Source organism: Vombatus ursinus, unplaced genomic scaffold, assembly GCF_900497805.2.
Source record: "Vombatus ursinus unplaced genomic scaffold, bare-nosed wombat genome assembly UNPS02014863.1, whole genome shotgun sequence".
Taxonomy (NCBI): Eukaryota; Metazoa; Chordata; class Mammalia; order Diprotodontia; family Vombatidae; genus Vombatus; species Vombatus ursinus.
The window spans coordinates 33,201,812-33,226,492 of record NW_020954641.1 but is presented as its reverse complement, the minus strand read 5'-3'; the positions used below and the strand labels follow the sequence as shown (position 1 = coordinate 33,226,492).

Here is a 24,681-nt window from a genome sequence, read left to right as displayed (position 1 = left end):
AGGAGACTGTCATCCAGAGCCCCGGGCAGCGGGGGACATGACTGCATTGCTGGACAGGGAGAAAGGGGGAGCCTGTTTTCAGCTCTGGAAGAGGAAGCTGTCAATCGTTTGCATAGGAGCTCTCAAGGCAGCCCGGGAGGAGCGTGCTGGGAGCTAAGGGACCCCTGGGCCTGGAGCCGGGTCCCCGAGCCCCGGGCTCCGCCTCAGCTAGCCGAGCTGCCGCTGCCGCTGCTACTGCAGCCCGCGGGGCCGGAGCTCCGCCCCCTCCGTCCCTCCCCGTCCCTCCCCTGCCTCCCCTCCCCGCCCCCAGCCGGCTTGCTCGGCGCCGACTCCCCCACGCTGCCGCGGCTGGGGCTGCTAGCTGGAAGATGGCGGGGACAGACTGCGGCGCGCTGCTGGATGAAGAGCTCTCCTCCTTCTTCTTCAACTATCTCTCTGACAGTCAGGTAAGGCCGGGGGACCTCTGGGGGCTGGGGCCCCAGGGGCTGGGAGGCCGGCGCCACAGCTCCCTGGGGCTGGGGAGGAAGGGAGGGAGAAAGGGAGGAGGGGGCGCTGTGTCTGCGGCAGTGCCTGAGAGCAGCCTGAGACACAGGCGCGCCGGCGTGCGCCCCGGGAGAGCTGTCACCCGCGGCTACTGAGGACCCCCGGCCCCGGGCGTCCCCATTCGCCCCAGCGAAGCGTTCCAGCCCCTGGAAAAAAGGCTGACGGAGGAGAGCAGGGAGGTCGCAACTGCTGCAGTCACTGCCAGAAAGCCGGGCGTCAGGAAGCTTGTGCACTGCGTTCCCTGGAACCCAGTGCCAGGGACCCGGAGTGGAGGGTGGGTGGGTGGGGGGCGGCGCGCCTTGTGCCCCTCTGCAGTCCCACGGTTGAGCTGCATGTCTGGGGAGGAGGCAGAGAGCTTGGAACCTCCTGGGGAGACCCTGGCAGGCAGCAAGGAGGCAGCCAGAGGACCACTTTCAGCTCCACTTTCACGCGCTTGCCTGTTCCCTACCCGGCTTTAGCAGAAGCCTGACCGGCTCTGAAGTGGCAGCGCAGCGCCCGCTGCCCTTAGGGTACTAGGGGTGGGTGTTTCACCTTGCGGGCCCCTCCAGCACCTTCCTGCATCTCAGAGTTCCCTTAAAGTTACCAGCTCTCTGCTCCAGGCTTTGGCGCCCATTCCGCTCAGCTTTCTGCGGGACACGTGGGTGTGCGAATGAGGGAAGTCGCGCAGCTCTGGGATTTCCTTTTAAACCCCTGTTCGGGTCTGGCTGCGCAGGGAGCCTCACTAACCTATGGGGTTAGTGTGCCTGGCTTAGGAGACGCAGTGGACACGAGTGGTGGTGGGGGAGGGGGCGACGCGGCTCCTGCGGCGTGCGGCTCACGTGCTGCGTGACAGCCGGGGACCTGTCGCCTGGGGCAGCGTCCCCCAAAGTCTCGGGGTGAGCCTACTGAGGGAGTTAGCTATTAAAAACGTGCCCGGATTTGCTGCAGCCCCCGCGTGACACGAAAGAAGGTGCCGGGAGCAGGGCATACATCTGCAGCCTCTGAGTCCCCCCGGGCCCTTTTGCTATCCTCCTCCTGCCGTGGCTGCCTACGGGAAGTTTAGAGGTAGATTTAGGGAGTTTTCCCTCTGTAGCAGATGAGAGGGATCTTTGATTGCGGATGCTATCGAATCTGGTCCAGTTTGCTGGCTTTAACTCCTTCGGCCGCAGCAGCCAATTTAGAACAGGCCTCCAGCATAAAATAAGGCAGTTCTGCAGTGGTCTGTCAGTTGAATCTCCCCTCCAGCGGCCTTCAGGGCGGCTGCGCTGAGCCCGGCGACTCTCGCCTCCGCCGGCTTTAAGTCACTGCTCTCCCTACGGTGTAAAGCACGCTTTTGCATAACACTCTGGACTGGGTGTTGGAGAGGAAAGGAGGGGAAGGAAGGGGAAAGGTAAACTTTATTAGGAACTGACAGTCTGTTGGGAGCTGTTCTTATGAGGCTGAAGTCCGGTGGGTGTGTGGAAAGGAAGTACTGGAGAAAACCTGGCTGACCATTTATATGTAATGTGATAAGTAAAGATTTAAAAAAAAAAAAGATACCGTAAAGGCTTCCCGAAGTTATCAATTCTAGCCTTCCGGCATGTAACGGCTTTGCTAACAGCGTGCTGCCTTGGGGCCTCTCCCTGAAATACTGTAGACCACGGCGGGGGGAGTTGGGGGGGGACCTTAGCGTAGGAATAAGCTACTGCTGAAGTCACCGTAGTGTGGACCTTAAAAAGGCTGTAAATGACGCCTCTGGGGCCGCTGCAGACCCGGGAGGGATGCTTTGCTTGGCTGGTTCCGATCAGCTCAGCTTGCTGGGCTCTGCAGTCCGCTCTGCGGGCTGTGGCTGGCCTGCATGCGCAGGCATATCCTCCCCCTTCCTCACCCTCCTATCGTAGAAGGGTTAATATCTGATGCAAGGAGGTCCAGCGGCATGTGACCTGTGCTTTCGTTTGAGAAACGGTGGTCTGTGGTGGGTGTGTGTTTGTGCCTGGGTATGTGTGCAGGTGTATGACGCGCGCCTATGTGCTCGCCTGCCGGCCTGTCTGTGTGGGTATGTATGTCACTGTGTGTGCGCGCGCTCGTGAGAGTTGCGCAGGCTGTGCAGGCTTCTGCTGTGTGCTACCTTTACCTCTGACGAAACTGCAGCGAAGACACGGGTCTGCCGCCGCCGCCGCCGCCGCTGTCACATGCTTTGCTGTTGTAGCTGTAGTCTGGAGGCGGGTTCCAAGGACCGCCCTGGACTTCACTGTAAGAGATTACTGTGTCCCGTGGCTTACTGGGGAGTCACGGAGCTTTCCATGAAGCATTATTAGCACAGTTTCCAGACCCAGTTCGCCAATTAAGGAGGTAAAAGTCATAGGACATTACATGTAGAACCCGGAGTAACAGCTCGAAAGCGGCCTTACATACCATATAGTCCAACCTTCTGTTACGGGGAGGACACTGCCTAGCACAGGTGCACATAGTAGGCTCTTAATAAATGTTTGTGGAATTGACTTGATTTGAAAGAAGCAGAAATTTACACAAGATTAACTGGCGAGGTTAGTGAAAGAACCGAGGAATGGCACTGGTTCTTTTCACTCTCCAGCCAGTGACAAAAGGTGAGGGAGACAGTCTTCATAGAAATCTTGAAGGGCTTTATAGTTTAATTATTTACTTAGTTATTCCTTATCTGTTTTATCAATTCTGCAAAAGATTCTTAACCCTTGGGGGGAAATGTAAAAAGATAAAAAGTGGCTGAAAAGGATTAGTGAAAGTTAACCCGGGCATTTATTCATCTTTCTCACTCCACTTGGTAATACAGTAAGTGTGTAGTGATCTCTACTGGTATAATCAGGGAAACTGCATTGTAAATATCACAGCCTTGATGTAAATGAAAAATGGTTGGTTCATAGACTGAGCTACATTCTCAGAGACCTGAGAACGTAGAATGTCAGAAACAAAATGGATTTTAGAACTTAAAACGTGGAGATTTACTGCAGGTAGGGACAGTGGAAGGTAGAACACAGAATGTTAGAGATGGAAAGGACTTTGAAACATAGAATGTCAGGGTTGGGAAGGACCTTAGAATTTCAAACAGTGTGATTGCTGGAAGGGACCTAAAGTTACCATCTAGTCCAATCCCTTCATTTTATGAATGGGGAAACCTGAGGCCCAGAGAGATGAAATATTTTGCCCAAGATCATCTAATGAGTGGATGGCAGAGAAGGCACTTGTACTCAGGCCTCTTAACTCCCATTTTCATGCATTTTTCTCCTATATTTCATTTCTTGCCCAGTCTCTTGCTTCAAAGCATGATCTGCACAGTTGAATTGATTCTTTTTCTTCCTTTCTTGCCATCCAGGATTTTCATTGACAGAGTCTCATGACTGATGATATTTCTTTTATTTAAAAAAGGGTTTTCTGCTCTATATGGTTTTAAGCAGTGATAAAGTCAGTGGCTGTATACTGTATAGATAGTGCTTCCCAAGTGTCCCTGGCAAAGGGACAACTGGTCTCTCTCTCTCTCTCTCTCTCTCTCTCTCTCACTTTTACTTTCCCCAGAAGAGAAAGGACATTATTGCTATTGTTTGTAGATAAAAACAAGATCAAAGATCCTTCTAACTACAATTTCTTATGTTTAATTAATCAACATCTTTAACTCAGTTATCATTAAGGGCACTTGAATGGATGCCATTTATCAATTAACGGATGAAAAAAAAAAGAAAGAAAGCAAGAAATGACTTACCAAAGGTCATAAGGAGAGTTAATGGCTGAATCTGGACTGAAATCCAGGTCTTGTGACTCTGGGATTTCTTTCCCTATATGAAACTATCCCTCAGACATAGGAGAAAGACATCATTTTGCCTCAGAGCCATCTAAGTTTTCCTCTCATTGGTCATTCCTCTTCACCTCCATCCCTTCCCTCCATCTCCCATCTGTCTGGCTCACACCTTCCCTGGGGGATGTGGATGAGAAGGTAATTCAGTCTCTGGGTTTAAAAGGCTTTTCTTGTGGCTAAGCCTGGGTTACTGCAGGCTGTCTCTCTTGTTCAGGAGACTCTTAAGTGCTTCAGAGACTTAACCTGAAGCAGACAGACATTGGACCGTCAAAGGGTTTTAAAATTTCCCTGGAAAGGGTTGGTATCTGTTATGAATTCATTGTCCCTGAAAAAATTTGAGCTTATTTTCATTTGCTTAGACTGTTTCCCTTGCCCACTATTTTCTAAAGCCTAACCATTCCTTTTTTTTATTTAAAATTTTTTTTATCATAAAATTAACATTCATTCATGAATATGAACATTTTGTTATACAGAGAATAAAGAGGATTATCTCTAAAACTCATGAACTTAAGTAGAATTTGTTGTTTAAAGGGCATATTAGACAATTTAACATGAAGTTTATGCATTTGTCAGTGCCCAGCTGAAATCCGACCTCCTCCAGGAAGCTCAGCTTGATTACTCCAGCCCTATTTCACTTCTGGTTGTCTAGTAACATGAAAATAGCACTAGATTTGAAAAGACCTAGACCAGTTCTGCTACCTTGCTACTTGGGCAAGTTAGTTTCTCTAGGCCTCAATTTCTGCCTGTGTAAACAATGAGGGGTGGGGTGGTCAATAGATGATCTATGTTTTCTTTCAGCTCTAAATCCTATGAATCTATCCTACTAGGTTGTCTTTCATTACAAGGTACAGGGCTGGTTTCACAGCAGGTACTCAAAAAACTTTGGTGGTTTGATTTATTATGTACTTGAAGCAGAGTTGGCTACTAGGTAATGGACAACTTGGCACTCTTTCTAGTTTATGGCCTATGACTTGAGAACCCAGGCAGACCAGCAGTAACATGGTGGCCACTGGGCCTTTGTTTTCCTCTCTATAAAATGGGGAATGGGGACTGGACTCAGAAGATACCTTCCAGTTTCCTGAATCTTATAAATCAGTCCCTGTTCTGCAGACCCATAACTAGGTTTTCATGGACAAAAGTATCATTTGGCATTGCCTTAGCTCTTTTCTCCCTCCTTGTCTTGCTAGTTCAATTTAACAATCATGTATGTGTTACTGCCTTCTCTAGGATAAAGGACACTGTGCTAGGTGCTAGGATACAAAGAAAAATGAAAGTCTGCTCTCTAAGAACATATATTTGATGGTGGGGGTGGGGTGGGGTAGGGAGATACAACATATGCACAAATAAATATATAAAAGGTAATCTCAGGAGGGAAGAAGCTCACATAATGGGGGGGACAGGAGGTAGCCTAGTCAGAGAGGGCCTCATTTAAAAGTTGCCACCTGACCTTTACTTTTAAGACCTACTGTGAGGTGGAGGTGGAGGGGTAAAACATTCCAGACATGAGATGGAATGCTGTATATAGGAAACAGTTACCAACCCAGTTTGAATGGCTGAGCTTTGAGGGTTGATGAACTTTTTGTTTTTTCTCTCCTATCGTACCTTACCTTAATCAGCTTAGATACTAGTTTTTTATATCCGTGAAGGACTTTCTGGAACTCTTTCAGTATCGGCTACAAATGAAAGGATGGAGGTTCCTTCTCTTTTTTATTCTTATTGTTCTCTGGTGGGGGAGCATGATAAACGGATAGAGAGGGTCAGAAAAGGGGACAGAAGGAGGTCAGTGTAGGAGCTCTGGTCAAGGAAGGCGCACCATCATCAATAAATGCTCATTGAAGCTTCTTGTGGACGGGGCTAGAAATGTAGTACACAGAACATTAAGGCTAGAAAGGGCCTCAAGAGCATAGAAGGTCTTAACTAAGAGGCTTTAGAGCCTAATGTGAGAGTGGGAAGGGAATTTTGAAAATGGAAAATAACATGCTAGGGCTAGAAAAACATTTTGGAGATTATCTAGTCCCAATCCCTCACTTCACAGATAGAGAAGTTGAGGTCAGGAGAAGGGAAATGACTTGTTCAGGGTCATATTAGCTAGTAAGTAGCAGAGCTAGGTAGAACTGGAACACAAGTTTCCTGACACCCCAGGTGGTTGCTTGTTTCACTGTCCCATCCTTCTACCTAGGGAATCAGCGTTTGGGTGTTCAGCTCCGTTTAGATGTATGTTCCATGGCAACCCAGCTATTGTGTTTATTTCTTGTGACTTCTTGGCAGAATACAATAATTTAGCACAGAGAGAGTGAGTGAGCTTTAGAAACACTACCCTGTGGAGACTGCCAGCAATCTGGTCCCGGAGCTGGCTCCCCAAGGTTGCTATGGCAAACAGCCCTGGCAACGTAAGGTGGCTCACCTCCCTGATTTCTGGCTGCAGGTTGCTCACAAGGAATTATGGTACCTGATCCACTGGGGTAGCTTTGGCTTAGATTGAAAACTGCTTACAGAGAAAAGGGCATAAGATGAGAGAAATTTAGTTGGCCCCTAGCAGCAGCAGACTGTTCTTTGATCTCTCTTGGTCCAATTTCCTTCGCTTGCATCATCATCTCCATCATCACCTCCCACCACCAAATATTTACTGAGCATTTATTATGAAAGTGGGTACTGTGTTAGGCACTGGGAGGGGAGTGTCAGGGGAGGGAAGGGAACCCACAATGAGGTCTAAGAGCCTTCTCAGTAGGGGGAACAATGAATACCATAAAGAAGAGGTGGATAATACAGGATAATTTAGTGCTTTGGGCCAAGTGAAGAATACAGATTAGAAATGCTAATGCTACTGGAAGGAGAGGTCAGGAGAGAGGCTGCTAAAGGGGCTGGGAAATACTGGGTGGTGGAGGAGGTGAAGGGAGAATTTAGATAGGCAGATGGGATAGAATTCCAGGCTGAGGAGAGTTATAGGCCATGGCCTTTGGAGAAAACAAGACCAGTTTGGCTTGAGATGGGAGTTGTATTATGTAGGGGAGTGGTGGGAGACAAGATGGAAGCCAGATTGTAGAAGACATAGATTACCTGGGAGAGGAAGGAAAAGTTTTTCCTGTAGGAAATAGTGAGCCATTAATGGTTTCAAGTAGGAGGAAGATGACATTACCAGAGAGCTGTGCATTAGGAAGGTGATTTTGGCAACTTGGTTTGGAGAAGAGATGGATGGTGGGAGGGATCATAGGTCATAGATTTAGACTTGGAAGGGACCTAAAAGGCCATTGAGGCCAACATTCTCTTTTTACGGATAAGAAAACTGTGACCCAAAGAGGTTAATTAAGTGCTTGCCCAGGGGCACAGAGTTTGTAAGTGGCCGAGGCAAGATTTGAACTCTGGTATTCCTGAATCCAAGTTCAGCATTATGTTTTCATTTCTCACTGGGATATATTTCTGTCATGTGCACTATCATGATCTTCATCCTAGAAGATCACTTCAGCCCTGGAACTCATTATCTTATCTGTATCATCTGCCCCTGAAGTCCCTACATCTGATTGGAAGATAGAAGACTCCTTCTAGAACCTCTATTTAAGGAGGACACCCAGGCCAGCCATCTCTTCATTTTCTACCTAGCTGCACTCCTTGACTTCTGTCCATCATAGCCCTGGTTAGGCTATTTCCTTTTTGTCTTCCCTGAATCGCCCCACCCCCCAAAGTAGGTGCTTAATAAAAGTTTATTGACTGGTGCAGTGGAATGAGCACTGGGCCTGGAGTCAGGAAGATCCAAGTCCAAAACTGGCCTTACTAGCTGTGTGTCCTGCAAGTCACTTTACCTCAGTTTCCTCTACTCTAAAATGGACATAATGATGGCACCTACCTCTCAGGGTTGTTGTGAGGATCAGCTGAGATAATGCTTGTAAAATGCTTAGCATAGAACCTGGTTACTTAGTAGTTGTAATTGCTAGCTATTGTTTGTTGTTGTTGTCCTTATCCTTGTCATCGTCTTCATCTTCGTCTTCCAGTGAACCACCTAGCTACTCCATTACTCCATTAGGAGGCTGTTGGAGTAATAGTAGGCTAGAGGTAATGACGCCTGAACTAGAGTATTACTGGGGACTGGTGAATAGGTAAGGAATGTCCATGTTTTGAAGAATGTCTGAGTTATTTGAATGTGACTTGATAAGAAGGGAGAGTTAAGAGTGATTCTGAATTCTGAAGAGTTAAGTGGATGGTGGTTCTACAGCTGTTGACATCAGTAGAAGAATCTAGAGAGAAAGCTATTTTCAGTGAGATCCAAAGAAGACAGATTCTTTGTTAGAGGAAAAGAAGGATATTTAGACTGAGAAGAGTTCCCTACCTGAAAATTCCTTTGCTTCTGCAGTTTTAATCCCTTTCCACAATTTATATCCCCAGAATAATTCTCTTAGGAAACACTTTTCTTCCTTCTTCCATCCTGTCTCTCCCTTATCCTTTTGAACTCTTTCTTCAAGCTCTTTTACCACCCCAAGAGCATTCTTTTTTAAAATAGTATTTTGTTTTTTCTAATTACATGCAAATACAAATTTTAACATTTGTTTGGAAATTTTGCATTCCAAATTTTCTCCCTCCCTTCCCTATCTGCCCCCTACCCAAGATGGTAAGCAATTTGATATAGGTTATGTATGTGCAATTATGTAAAACATATTTCTGTATTAGTCATGTTGTGAAAGAAGAAACAGACCAAAAGAAAAAAAATTCAAAAAGTGAAAATGGTACGCTTCCATCTGTATTCAGATTCCATCAGTTCTTTCTCAGGATGTGAAGAGCAGTTTTCTTTGGAATTGTCTTGGATCATTGTATTGCTAGGAATAGCTAAGTCTATCAGAATTCATCATTGCACAGTGTTGCTGTTACTGTGTACAATGTTCTCCTAGTTCTGCTCTGTATCAGTTCATGTAAATCTTTCCAGGTTTTTCTGAAATCCACCTGCTTGTCATTACTTATTGCACAGTAGTATTCCATTATATTCATATACCACAACTTGTTCAGCCATTCTGCAATTGATGGACATCCCCTCAATTTCTAATTCTTTGCCACCACAAAGAGAGCTGCTATAAATATTTTTGTACAAGTAGGTCCTTTTACTTTAAATTTTATCTCTTTGGAATGCAGACTTAGTAGTGGTATTGCTGGATCAAAGGGTATGCACAGTTTGGTTGCTCTTTGGGCATAGTCTCAAATTGATTCTTTCTACCAGACCCATCCCCTCCAGGATGAATCTTTCTAAATTTCAAACTATAATTGGGGGGAAAAAAACCCCAGCTCCTGATGGTCAAAAGACATTTGGGGCTAAACTTCCTTCTCTGCCCTCATCTCCTGCCCCTTTTCCTGCCTTGAGGGCAGGGACTGCCTTTCTTTTTATTAATTGTACTTATTGTGTAATTCAGCATTTAGCACAGGGCCTGTTTATTGGATTAGGTGATTGGATTGGATTCTCTATTGGTGAGTTGTACCCCTTAGGTCAAGAATCTTGGGGCTCTGGAATGCAGGTGTGTTTGTGGCTCTTCTATGAATTTTTCTCCTCCAAGTCAGCCTCCAAGGTTCTCGCACAGGAAAATGTTGTTCCTTTGGGCCTGCCAGAACCATTCCTGAAAGACAAAAGGGGGGGGGAGACTAGACACTTTGGGAGAAGCCGGTTAGGCCAGTGCTTGGGGGCACGACACACAATAAGATGCATTGAAGGAAGCTTTAAAATACTGCACTTGACTAGATTTATGTGCTCATTGATGTGAGTGCATCTTTCACTAAAGTAGATTATAACTCATCCACACCTCTTCTTCTTGTGTAATTCTTGTTCTTGAGTTTCTATAAACCCTTCTTAGAGGATCTTCTCAATGACCTAGAGCCTGTCCTCTACTTCTTTTCATCAGTCAATCAATAAACACACATTTCTTAAGTGGCCACTATGTGCCTAAGGGCTGAGGAGATGAAAATAAAACCAGCTTATAATTCTAATAGTTATGTCAGTTAATCAACTAACATTTATTAGGCACCTACTATATTTATTAGGCTCTTTGCTGTGTTATGTGATTTAATACCTTCAGTATTCTGCCAACTCTGAAGCTTGAGCCATTGGACAAAGACCTGACATTATGCGAAAAAGAATTCCAACTGTTTAATTCATGTCTATAGATGGTCTTTAGGCAGCTAGGTGTCGAAGTGCATAGAGTGAAGGGCCTGGAATCAGAAAGACCTGAGTTCAAGTGCTGCCTCAGACATTTACTGGCTGTGTGACCCCACACAGCAACTAAGTGTCTGAGTCTGGATTTGAACTCACATCCTCCTGAATTCAGTGCTAGTGTTCTATCCACTCTATCCACCTAGCTGCCCTGACTGACTAATTCTTAATATCCTCTGCCTCCTTTTCAGCTGCCTTCACTGGGAAAAGAGGCAGCAAAATTGAGTCTGTTTTATAGTTTTATCTTTTGTGAAGTACCAGTTCCCAAGAATTAATTGCCTAGTTGCCCCTTTTCTAGACCTGAGCCTTTCAGCACTTTGTAAGATGCTACACTTAGTTAAGGTCTTTGGACCCTTAACTAGGACCAAAGCCTGTTCAGCTAGTTGGAACTTTCATGGGCATGGCCTTGGAGAAATTAGGATGGATAGAGCCTTCATAATTTTTGTAAATGTGCATATTTTTAGTGCCAAAAATATTTTTTTCTCTGGCATGTAGGGATTTATTTTATGATAAATGGTGCAGGTAGAAAGTGGTGGTGGTGGAGGTGGGGAGATTTTTTCTTAAACTTTGATTTGGCATCTACTCTTGGCTCTATGGAGGGCCAGATATCCAGATATACATTTGAAGAGCCTGGCAAGTAATTCATTTAACTAGTAGGCATAGCCCCAGGAATTATGCATTTAAAAAATGATTGGAATGCAAAGTGAAAAAAGCAGCACCAGAAGAATGGAGTACATGCTAATTAAGTCACATGAGAGGGGAAAAAAATAATGAGAATAAATGAACAAATAAATAATCCTGCTGTGTACCAACTGGGATCTGAGGATCTTAGATTTAGAGCTGAAAAGACCTTATAAGACTGTGAAGTCCAACTTCCTCATTTTACAGATAAGGAAACTGAGGCATAGAATGATTAATAGATTGACTAGAGTCATATAGCCAGTGTCTTAGGTGGGATTTTTTTAGCTCATGTCTGTCTTCCTGACCATAAGTCTAGTGCCTGATCTACTATGCCAATTAGGGAGTTGCTAAAAAATTGTTATAATACTTTATGCATTGAAATTAATTAATTTAAATGCAAAGTTACCAAGCAAATTTAGTTGGTTACATTGATGTTCAATTTTAATCTTTTTTATTAAAAACATTAAAATAAATGATTAGGCTAAATATATGGGATAGACAAACTTATTTTGCCATTGTTCTGTGTGTGTGTGCTGTTGTGTGGCAGTAAACCCAGTGTAATGGTTGGAATGTCGGTACTGGGTCTCTCCTTTGGGCCTTAACTGTCCGTTTATGTTAGGAGGCATGTCCCTGAACATGTGTTTTACCTACAGCAGATTCCTTTGTATGAAGTACAATCCAGTCTCTTTAGAAGACTACTTCTACTTGCCTTCAAACCTGCATTTGTCACCTTTGCTAAGGATCCTCATGTGGCCCAGGGGAATAGCTGATATAAGATTTTCCCAAAGTATATGTACTTTGGCTAGATAATCTGTTACTGGAATATTCTAATGGAGATTCACTGAGGACACTTACTAGCTATGTGACTTTAGATAAATCACTTAACCTTTCTCAGCCTCAGTTTCCTCATCTGTAAAATGGTCATAATAATATCACTTACCTCAGAGGATTGTTGTAAGGATCAAATGAGATGATATAGGTAAGATGTTGTACAACTCTTAACATACTGTATTAGCTATTACTATTATTGTTGTTGTTATATTAATAATAGTATTATTATAACTGTAGGATTCTATGACTTGACCATGGTCACACAACTTAGTTTCATGTGAGTATAGCCCAAGCTTGAATTCAGCTCTTTTGACACCCTTTTCTCTTTAGGCAGCAAGGTTTACTGGTAGAGTCTGGGACTGAGCTTCTGGGAAGACCCAGGTTTCAATCCTGCCTCTGTTACTTAGTAGCTGAGAGACTGTGGGCAAATTACTGAAACTTTGACTCAAGTTTTTCATCTCTTAAATAGGGATACAAGTACTCCCACTACCTGCTTCTCAGGGTTGCTTGATTCCAATGAGGTAATGGATGCAAAAGACTTTTGCAAACCTTAGAACACTATAGAAATGTCAGCTAGTCTATGAAATAATAATTCTACAAAATGATATATAATTAATGAAATAATAATAGCGGACATTTCTATAGTATTCCAAGGTTTACAAAGTACTTTATATCCATTATCTCATTTTATATCCCTGTCTCACAATGCTTCTCTGAAGCAGATAAGGAAGTGCATCATCCACATTTTGATAGTTGAGGCAAGCGAGAAGTCAAGTGACAAATCGAAAGTTATTTGTTGTTGTAGTTCAGTTGTATCCCATTCTTTGTGACCCCATTTGGGTTTTTCTTGGCAAAGAGACTGGAGTGGTTTGCCATTTCTTTCTTTAGCTCATTTTATAGATGGAGAACTAAGGCCAACAGGGTTAACCCTGAGGTTACCCAGGGTCACACAGTTAGTAAATGTCTGAGGCTGGATTTGAACTCAGGTCTTCCTGATTCCAGGCCTTGTGCACAGCACCATCTTGCTACCCATCTAACGTCATACTAGTGAGTAAATGGCTGAGCCAGGCTTTGAATCCTAGTATTCTGAGCCCAAGTTTTGTGATTTTTCTACACTACTGTACTGCCCTATTCAAAAAGATTTAGAAAAACTAAGCCCCAATTTTGACAATTTTTTCCATCTCCTTTTTGGCACAATAAGAATAATGACAGCTCACATGTATTTACTATTTAATGTTTAGAACATGATTTACTCATGCATATTAGTGAGTATTATCCTTATTTTTCAGATGAAGAAGTTGAGGTTCTTCAGAGAGGTCAAATGATTTGCCATGCTAATAAATGTCCAAGAGGTTTGCCAGTAACTTGGAGACAATGTAGTATAGTGAGCAGAGCCCTGGACTTGGTAGTCAGGAGAGTTGGGTTCGAATCTCTCCCACAGACTGACTAGGTGGTGATAGACATGTTATTTGTCCTCTCTGGGCCTCTGATTCTTCTTCAAAGTGATGGGATTAGATAGTTTCAGAAGCCCATTTTCCAGCTCTGACATTTTATGTTCTGTGGTTCCCCACTCCCTAGTGGCTGAGACCTGAGACTCCAGGGGATGGCAGCAGGGAGAGCATACCATCCCTGGGCGCAGGGAGGATTCCAGGAAGAAAGGGAAAAGAAGCTGTTTGGTGAGTGGTGGTTATGAAAAAAAAAAAGAAAGAAAGAACTAAGCTATTGTAGAGTACATTTTGAAGCCATGCCCCCAACTCGGCCTCTTTTCTTGGAGCCTGGAACCTGTGGCTCCCTCAGAACATCTGGTTCTGTGCTGATATTCCCAACCATATATGGTCAATTGATTGGTGGTCTTAGTAATGCATAGTGACTGGGCGCATAAAGTAATGCATAATGACATGGTGACTTAGTAATCTCAGGGTGACTGGGACAGCTCATTATGGAATCCAGAGTCCACTGAGCTATTCATAGGACCACGTAGATGCATTGGGGAATAGGCAATTGATCAATCAATACAGAAAACCTCCCCAGCTCCTAAGATACCAACTGACCTTACTTGAGAAGAACACTGGATAAGGAATCTAGTGTGATCTGTGTTCTAGACACGGCTCTGCCATTATTGGCTATGTGACCATGGGCTTTACTTCCCTTTTCCAGGCCTCATTTTCCTCATCTGGAAAATTATGGGGGTTGGACTCCATGATCTCTAAGGGCCCTTCCATCCCTTGAATTCTGAGGCCACTTGGGTGTTTCTCAGTTTCCATTTATTGAGCACTTCCTATGTTTGAAATTCTTATGCCAAATGCTATGGGAAATGGAACTAAGTAGAATCCATGGACTTTTCCTCTGTGAATTTGTGGTTATGACTCTAACTCAGAATGCATTATAAGCAGTTACTTTTGAAAACAGTCCCATGTGTAATTTCTCAAAATATTAATATTAATTAATAATTAATATTTCACTTTGCCAATAGAAATGGAAGACGCTTCTTTCTGGAAGATATCCTTTAAGAAAGCATTTTGCTCTCCTGAATCATATGGTTTTTCAAAAACAGTGATCAATAAGCACAGTGGGGTCTGACATGCTCTACATCTTTCAGCCAGTTGTATGAGAGTAAAGATGTGGTCCATTGTTGAATATCGCTTGCAAAAGCCTGCCTGTTCCCTAAGAGTAGCCTCATCAAAGATGCCCTCAGTGTATGTGTGGAAGAATCTCAGGAAAAACTTTCATACATCAGAAAGTGGACATGTAGTTTGGTAGTTGTTGGGTGTTCTTTTGATTGCCTTTTTCCCCACTATATTAATAAGGATTTTTTCTTTACTGTTGGTGTTTTCTTCTCCTTCACATACACCCTTTAATCTCTCAGCACCCTCACAATTGTGTTGCTTCCAGCATGGATCTCCTGTACGTCCAATTGGTCCAATCCAGCTGCTTTCCTCTCTTTGTTCTTTTTAGTACCATTTCTACCTCCTCTATCCACACATCAGGGACTATGATGTTAGAATCCAAATGGGGTGACTCTACTGTTCTTAGTGGTGAAAAGTTTGTTGTAAAAGTCTTTGCTTATTATCATCATTTTCTCCTGTTTGTTGTCCTCTTTCCATTCTTAAATTGCTGCAGAATAACTTTGCTTAGTTTGTTCTCTTGCCAAACTCTCTTTAAATTATTTTATCCTCCATTATTTCTTTTTGTTTTATGAAGTGATACTGCTCATAATCATCCAGCATCCTTCTTCATAAAATTTTGCAAATGAATTTATATTTTAAACTAGTATTGCCTTTGGCTGCCTTCTCTCTTGCCTCTCTCAAAAATCAAGTATTTGCTGACCAAGATGCTTTTAAAATCTTGGTTCCCTTGTTAGGTCAATTGATTGACAACGTAGTGGGCATAGTGGATAGAATGCTTGTCTTGGAGTCAGGAATAAATGAGTTTAATCTTGCTTCAACCATTTGCTAGCTATATGACCCTCTAAAATGGATAAAATCATAGTGCCTACCTGGCAGGGTTGTTGTGAGGAACAAATGAGCTAAGGTATAGAAAGTGCTTTGTAAACCTTAAAATGTAAATCAAATGTTATCTATTGTTATCGGTTAAATTCTGAATAAAATTCTAATAATCAGTGTTGATGTCCTTTCTGTTGTCCATTACTCATTTTTCATTTTAAATTACTTGTTTAAATAGTTCAGTATTGATTGGTTTCAATTGTATGACATCTTTTACCCATGACTATTCTTTCTTCTGGTTTTAAACTAGTTTTGGTCATTGAATGGACAATCCATCTAGCTTGTCCATCAGTATGTACATCTTGGACATCTAGTACGTTGGTTTGGGACCAGAATTAAATAGGAGGAAGAAAGTGAGATTGACTTCAGGAAATTACAGAGTTCCTTGAATGAACCCAAGTTTCTTCTAGAAACAAAGAATGATCTTTTTACTACAAATGTTAACAATTTTATTGCATGGCTGTGAGATATGGAGTACAGCTTTCTCCAAAGAAGTAAAAATTAGCATCACATGAGGACAATAGAGAGGTGTAAGGTGGATGTCAGCAGGCTGCAACATCTAACCAATAAAAGATTTTGCTGGAGTAAAGGATAGAATCAGGGAAATGTATGATAGTTAAAGAAAATGAACTGATCATGTGGCAAGTATAAAGGGTGACAGGTAGATAGCTTAAGTGTTCCATTGGTATTCTTTTTATTTTAGGTGAAAGCCAGGAAGGCCTTTAGCTTCCCTGACAGACTTATATAGATGGAAATGGAAAGTCACAAAGGGTTACTCAGGAGGCATGGATAAGTGCATCACTGAAGGGTACATCCAAATCAGTGGAATCACCGATCCATTTAAGAATATCAGTGGAAAAGATGATGGCTGAAGAAAAAAAAGATTGCTTTCTCAGCTTAGCTCCTATGGCCAGGATTGATTACATGTCCACTGGAGGCTCATTGGGACTGAAACCTAGGGCTGATGTATCACCTTAGTTTTGCAGGCTTCAGATACAATTTTAACTACTTGATCGGTCACCCCCAAAATCTCTCCCTGTCATTTACTCATATGCTTTAATGATATGCTTGTGATAGTGGCTTTTCCCATCCTGAATTGAGTGGCCAACTTCACTGTAAGCACAATAGGGACACTTTTTCTCCACATAGCTTTGGTTGTTGAATACATTATTAATCATGGATGAAAATAACAATTATAATGGATAAAATTGTTTATTTTTGCATCAGAGATAAAGAGTGCTGTGCAGTACAAAGAACATCAGTCTTAGAGTCAAGAGAGCTGGGTTTTAAATGATGTTTCTGTCACATTTTATCTATGGGGCTGTGGGCAAGTCACTTCTACTTCTTTGTATTTGTCTGTAAAATGGATATAGTAATTCTTATACTACCTACACCTCGGGTGTCTTGGGAGGAAAACACTTGTAAATCTACAAATACTTTAGAAATGGGAGTCATTGTTGTTTCCTGTCTTCCTGTGGAAAGGTGCTGAAATTTACTTGTAATTCTATTCCAACACAATTTTACTATGAGGAGATTAAGCAAGGCTCAAAGTGCACGAAGTCAACAAATCACTGTTTTTTATTATGATCTACAAATGTATAGAGCTGCTACTGTATACAGAAAACTGGGGATATGGGGAAGTGTATTAGACATTAACCTTGGGCTAAAAGAGTTTAAGGGCAGCTAGGTAACTCCATAGTGCACAGAATGCCAGAGCTGGAGTCAGGCTCATCTTCATGAGTTCACATCCGACCTCAAAAATTTACACTAGTTGTATGACCCTGGGCAAGTCACTTAACCTTGTTTGCCTCAGTTTCCTCCGTGAAATGGGCTGGAGAAGGAAATGGCAAGCCACTTTGTGTATCTTTGCCAAGAAACCCCCAAAAGGGGCCATGAAGAGTTGGAAGTGACTGAAATGACTCAACAAAAAAACAGCAGCAGAAGAAGAAGCTATGGTCTAGATAGGACGACAAAGCTATGGTCTAGATAGGACAAATGTTAAAAAATTTAACATTTTATTTTCCCCCAATTACATGTAAATGTAACTGTGCCCAAAGGGCTATACAAATAAATGTGCACACCCTTTGACCCAGCAACAGCACTTCTAGGGCTGTATCCCAAAGAGATCATCGTACAAATGGGAAGAGGACCCACATGTACAAAAATATTTATATCAGCTCTTCTTGTGGTGGCAAAGAATTGGAAATTGAGGGGATGCCCATCAATTGGGGAATGGCTGAGCAAGTTGTGGTATATGAATGTAATGGAATACTCTTGTGCTGTAAGAAATGATGAGCACGTGGACTTCAGAAAAACCTGGAAAGACTTGTATGGACTGATGCTGAGTAAAGTGAGCAGAACCAGGAGAACATTGTACACAGTAACAGCCACCTTGTACGATGACTAACTTTGATAGACTTAGACCTTCTCAGCAATGCAAGGATCTAAGATACCTCCAAAAGTCTCATGAAGGAAAATGCTATCCACATCCAGAGAAAGAACTATGGAGTTTGAATGCAGATTGAAGCATACTACTTGCTCTTTTTTTTTTCTGTTTAGTTTTGTTTCCTCTTTCTTGTGGTTCTTTATATTGGTTCTAATTCTTCCTTACAACATGAAAATATGTTTAATAGGACTGTATATGTATAGCCTATATCAGATTGCGGGCCATCTTGGGGAGGGAAATGGGGAGAAAGGGGGAGAAAAATCTAAAACTCAAAAGTTTATGGAAACGATTGTTGATAAATCAAACTAAATTAATAAAAATTAAAATAAAAAAAGAGATAACCATTAAACAACAAACATTTATTAAGTGCTTATTGTGTGCCAGCATTGTGATAAGCACTGGTGATTCAAACACAAAAGTGACATTATTTCTGCCTTATATTTTAATGAGGGAGACAGCATGCATATACGCATTATCAACATGTATATACTATAGAGGTATATATGATGCATATAAATCAAGTATAAGGGCAAAGATGGGAGATGGAGTGTAGTTCATGAGGAACAATGAGTAGGCCACTATGAGTGGATAGCACAGAGAGGACTAAAGTTTAAGAATATTGGCAAGATAAGAAGGGACCAGGTTTGCCATAGTACATGGCAACAGTGAAATGAGAGGTACATACAAATGCTGTAGGAATACAGGAGAGGAAATAACACCAGAGCTAGGGCACAACTTAGTCAATGTCAATAGTTCATGTGAAAAATAATTGTGGGGTCTTAGTGGACTGCTGCATCAATGGCAGTCACCAGTATATTGTGGCAGTAAAAAAACCAAACAAACCCTATTATGATCTCAGGCTGCATTTATAGAAGTAGGCCATGCAAGTTGATGATAGCCCTACTCTTCTCTTCCATGGTCAGACCATCTGTGGGCACCATATTTTCGGTAGACACTGAAAAGCTGAAGCATGTTTAGAGGAGGGTGCCAGGATGTTATGGAGTCTGAAAATCTTGACATACAAGGGTCAGTTGAAGGAACTAGGGTTAGTAGTTCTCTAGAATAAGTTCTCTAGCACTAGAGATTTAGGAAACACATGATTCCTGTCTTTATTTGAAGGAATGTTTTGTGGAAAAAGGTTTAAACTTGTTCTACATGGTTTAAGAGGTATAGTACACAGGACCTAGGGAGAGAAGGCAGTTACATGGGGAAGATCAGAAAAAGCTTATATATAAGATGGATTTTGAGCTGAATTTTTAAAGAAGCAAGGAATCCTATAAGGCAAAGGTGAGGAGGGAGTGCATTCCAGGCTTGAGTGTCAGCCAATGAAAAGACATTGAGATGCGAGATAGAGCGTCATGTGTGAGGAACAGAAAGAAAGGCCAACATAGCCAGACCATAGAGTATGGTAGGGAGACAAATGTATAATGAGGCTAGAAAGGCAGATTGCAACCAGGTTAGGAAGAGTTTTAAAAGTAAAGTGGGAAAGTTTATATTTAATTTTAGAGATAATAAGGAACCACTGGGTTTTCAGTTTCAAACTGAAGTTTGAGTAGGAGAATGACATGGTTAGATATGTACTTTAGAGAATCACGTTGGCAGCTGTATAGAAGGTGGATCAGAGCAGGGTGGGAGAGAGACAGAAAGAGAGACAAAGAGACAGAGAAATTAGGAGGCATGTGTAGAGGTGAGAGGTGATGGGGGTTGAACTAATGTATCTGTTATGAATAGTGAGCAAGGGTCAGATATGAAAGTTAATGTGGAGGTAGAGTTGGCAGAATTTGTCAAGGGAATGGATATCTTGAGTAAAGGAGAGTGAAGAGTCAAAAGTAATGTTGAGGTTATGAATTTGGGAGATTGGAAGAATGGTGTCTCTCTTGACAGAAATGGGCAAGTTCAGTAGAATGGTAGGCTTGGGTGGGTGGGGGAAGATAATAGTTCTGTTTTAAATGTGTTGAATTTGAGATATCTATGGGATATCCAGTTTGAAATGTTTAATGGGTAGTTGATAATGTGGGACTGAAGCTCAGAAGAGAAATTGGGGCTGAATGTTATATACGGATGTAGGAGATATAAATAGATAGATGGATAGATAGATGTATATATATCTATCTGTCTATGTATCTATGTGAATAGATGATAATTAGACCTATGGGTACTGATGAAGTCACTAAGTGTGAGAGTGTAGAGAGAGAAGAAAGCCTGGGGCAGAGCCTAGGGGAGAACCTGTAGTTAGGGGGCCTGATGAGGATGATAAGCCAACAAAAGAGATAGAGAAGCAGCTGTCAGAAAGGTGGAAGAAGTAAGAGAGAGTGGTTCTAGTTCCCCAAAACCCAGAGAAGAGAGTATCCAAGAGGAGAGGTTTATCAAGTATTAGATTCTTCAGAGAGATCAAGAAAGATGCACACTGAGAATGAAAAAATAAGCCATCAGGTTTGATGATTATGAGATTTTGGTAGCATTAGAGAGAGCAGCATTAGTTGAGTGCGTTAGGAAGCCAGATTGCATGGAATGAAGAAATAAAGGAAGGGATTTGCCTAAGGTCACACAGCTACTTTTAGGTCAGAGCAGATATTCATACTCACATTTTTTTTTTGCCCTATGTTTGACACTCTTTTTGTTTTATTGGGCTTGTGCTTATAATTCAGTTCAAGCTAACAAAACATGGTAAGTGCTTACTGTGTACTAGGCACTCATAGATTGATAGATGGAAGGGAAGAGACCTTAGATCGTAGAGTCCAACTCTCTTATTTTATAGTTGGGGAAACTGAGACCAGTGATTTGCTCAAGAACACACAAGTAGCATATGATAAAGGTAGGATTTGGACCCAAGCCAATACCCTTTCCACAGTACTATGTTGCTACTGAGCTCAAAGAGTTTACATTCTACTAGAGTGCCTTAACATATACAAAATAAAACTAGCACAAGAAAATTGAGAAGGAGAAGATCACTAACAATTTGGAGGATGGTGGAAGACCAGGGAAGGCTTCCCAGAGGAAGTGGCACCTGAGCTGAGCTTTGAGGAAGACAAAGATTCTGAGAGGCAGAGATGAAGAGAGAGTGCATTCCAGGTATGAAGGATACTATAATGCACAAAAGTGGGAGATAGACTGCTGAATTTATTCATTTTTATTTTAAAAAAAAATTTAACATTTTATTTTCCCCCAATTACATGTAAAAACAGTTTTAATATTCTTTTTTTTCAAATTTTGAGTTCCAAATTCTCTCCCTCCCCCTTCACTCCCCTCATTGAGAAGACAAGCAATTTGACAAAATGTATAGATTGTTGAATTTAGAATAACTAGTAGTAAAGTTTGGCTGAAATGCAAGGCTCTTGAAGAGAAGTAGTATGGAGTAGAGGAAAGGTCGGTGGAACCAAATTTTGAAGAGCCTCACATACTGTAGGTCTGAGGAATTTGTGTTTTCTCCTAGAACAATGGGGAACCACTGATGCTTTTGAGCAGGCAAAGGACAGTGATGTGGTCAAACCATTCTCTTTGGAAGATCATTTTAGCAGCTGTGCAGAGAGAGAAAAATAAAAACGGGAAGATCAATTAGGAGGTTATTATAGTGGTCCAGGTGGAGATGAGGTTCTGAACTAATGTGGCTGCCATGTGAGTGGAGGGAAGGATATGCTTGTAGGAGATGGGAGAATTGACAAGGGTAGGACACAGACTGGACATGAGGGGTGAGGAAGAGGGCAAGTCTAGGATGATTCAGTTTATGAACTTGGGTGACAGTGATTGTGGCGTTTCACCCAACCTAAATAGAGAAGTTTGGAGAATGTAGGAGTATGTTTAAGGAGGAAGATCATTAGTTCCTTCCACTAACTAGCATTTATTAAATGTCTCTAATGTACCAAGTATTGCACTTGTTGATTTTGAGATACCTATGTAGGTCACCCAGGAGGAATTATCCAGTTAACAATCAATGAGTACTCTAAAGTTCAGGAGAAAGATTATAGATAGATAGTCATTACACCTATCACCTAGACCAGGGGTAGGGAACCTGTGGCCTCAAGTCCACACGTGGCCCTCTAGGTCCTCAAGTGCTGCCCTTTGACTGAATCCAGACTTCACATAACAAATCCCCTTCATAAAAGGATTTGTTCTGTAAAACCTGGCCTCAGTCAAAAGGCCATACTCAAGGACCTAGAAGGTCAAGGGTTCCCCCCACCCCCACCCGCCATGGCCTACACAATTGCCGTAGTCTTCTGATTGTTTTTCTCACATCCAGCCTCTCTGCAATCCATCCTCCATACAGCTCTCCCAATCTGATATTCCTAAAGCATGACCACATCATTTCCCTTCATGGATAAAATATAGATTACTTTGGTATTTAAAGTCTTTCACAATCTGGCTTCAGTTTGTCTTTCTAGGGGCTAATTACATGCATTCTATATTCTTGCCGAACTCACCTACTTGGTATTCAACAGATACATGACATTACATCTCCTATCTCCATGTCCATGCTATAAGCTGTTACACATGCCTAGAATTTTCTCCTTCTTCACCTCCACTTACAAAATCAAAACTCAAGTTCAGGTACTGCCTCCTTCCACAGGCCTTTCCTGATTCCAGCAGCAAATTGTTAGTTTCCTTCTCCAGATCATTTTTATTGGTTTTGTGTATATCTTATACTTTGATGTGTATACGTTGCAGTCCCATCCCCCCAGCCTCCAGTAGAATGTATATTCCTTGAGGGCTAGGACTGTTTCATTTTTGTCTTTGTATATCTCAAGTATCTTGCACATAGTAGGCATTTAATAAAATGCTTGTTGATCTGTTGATGGGACTGAGTTACATAATGATAAGACTTTAATCCATGGGAACAGATGAGATCATCAAAAGAAGAAAAAATGAACCCAGGAAAGAGCCCTGGGGTACTCTCCATGCTAACCCTCCCGGACTGGAGACAGGTGATGAAGGAATCCTAGTAGGACCTGTTAGACAGCAGGAGAATTAGGACAGAAGACAAGAAAGGCGAGAATTTCTAGGATAGCGTCAAGCCACGGAAGATCAAAGATGAGGCCTGAGAAAGAGCCACTCGATTTATTGGTTAATAGATCTCTAGTGATCTTGGAATGGACAGTTCCTTTCTGGTGTTGGACTCTAAAGTCAGTACTGTAAAGAATTGCAAAACGAGTGCATGATAAGGAAGTTGAAGCAGAGAGTGGAGACATTTCTATCTACAGGTTTAGTCCTTAAAGGGAGAAGAGATACAGCTTGAGAGCTTGAGTGGGCAGCAGAGTCCAGTGATGGTTTTTCTCAGGTTACGAGTGGACTTGAGTATGCATAGACAGTGAGAAAAGGACCAGTAGATAAGGATGCAGTTTGAGCAAGAGGGGTTGCATCGAGGACAAAGGTGGAGGGGCTTGGCTTCAATAGGGAGAAAGATTAGCTCTTCCTTAGAGATAAGAGTAAAGGGTAAGAATGGGCAAAGGTGTTTAAAAAAAATAATTCCATAGTAAGCAGTTAGGGGAAGGGTGAGGAGAGGGCAGTGGGGTATTAGAAGTATCTGAATGTGACCCTCTGGATTGGCAAGGATTAGCTTTGACCTTCATCTGGGAGCAGTTATTCAGGCAGCAAGAATTTATTAATGCTTACTATGTGCCAGGCTATGTTAAGTACTAAGTAAACATGCTAAGAATACAAAAAGACAGTCCCTACCCTCAAAGAGCTTATTTTTTTTTAATGGTATTTTATTTTTTCCAATTATATGTGAAGACAATTTTTAACATTCATTTTTACAAAATTTTAAGTTCTAAATTTTTCTCCTTTTCTTTCCCTCCTTTGCCCTCCCCTCTTCCTAAAATGGTAAAGAGCTTTACGTTTTAAGACAACATAAAAAGAAGTATAAAAGGGGTTGGGGAGGAGATAAAGACATCCAGCTCAGGGCAGCCCTAATGAATACTATTGTTGAGAGAGAGTCCAAAGAAGTAGTTTTATTCACAGCTTAGAGATCCTGTACTCTTGAAATTTCCCCCCACGTAAGACTGGAGGTAGCATTAGAACCCTGATAGCTTTAGCCCTCGGCCCAGGCCCTTCCACCATGTCTGCTCTTCATCCACTTCCCTTGTTAGGGGCAGTTTGACACTTCGGTTGTGTAGGAGTTAGAGGGGCAACAGAACCCTAGTCTAGGGAAGCTGTGATTGCCACTCTGTTTAATCATTGGGCTTTGGAATAAGTCACTCTTGGGAGTGGAAAGATTAAATCAGTTACTTTAAAAGGAGTAAGTCACTCAAAATTCCCTCATTGATAGCTGTTAAGAGAGTTCCTTCCTCTTTCCACAGCACTATTTTTTCTGGGGTGAATCACAGTCTATCTGTCCTTGACTGAGAGAGGGAAGATGGCAATAGTTTCTGAGTTATTCCCCATTTCGTTGCTGACCTTGATAAGCTTTCTTGTATGAGGCCCACTTTGGGGCCTAAGCCCCCAAGAGCCTCTGGATTACTCAGCAAGGTGGGCAATTATTTATAGTAAGCCCCTAACTCAGGGGAAAAGATCTGTCATATAGTCACACTGCAAGTTCTAGTCTCTCCAACTCACTGAAAAGGTGTGCTTCCTTCTTGTCCCTAGGCCTAGGCAGGTGCAGTGGGATCAATTATCCAGATCAGAGAATCGTAAAATTCTAGAAATCAGATCATAGAGCTGGGAGGGACTTGGGAGATTATCTACTCTCATTTTATAGGTGAGAAAACTGAAGCCTATA

The 24,681-nt window shown here is 42.3% G+C and overlaps 1 protein-coding gene across 3 annotated transcripts in view; it reads left to right on the top strand.

The window, feature by feature from the left end:
- The first annotated feature begins 343 nt into the window (after positions 1-343).
- The window catches only part of PPARGC1B (PPARG coactivator 1 beta), a 167,068-nt gene continuing 142,730 nt past the window's right edge, over positions 344-24,681 (top strand). For all 3 annotated transcript variants that reach the window (XM_027842044.1, XM_027842043.1, XM_027842041.1), the window contains exon 1: positions 344-446. In XM_027842044.1, coding sequence (XP_027697845.1) covers positions 369-446 — 78 coding nt within the window. In that variant the 5' untranslated portion in view covers positions 344-368. The remainder of the gene's footprint in view (positions 447-24,681) is intronic.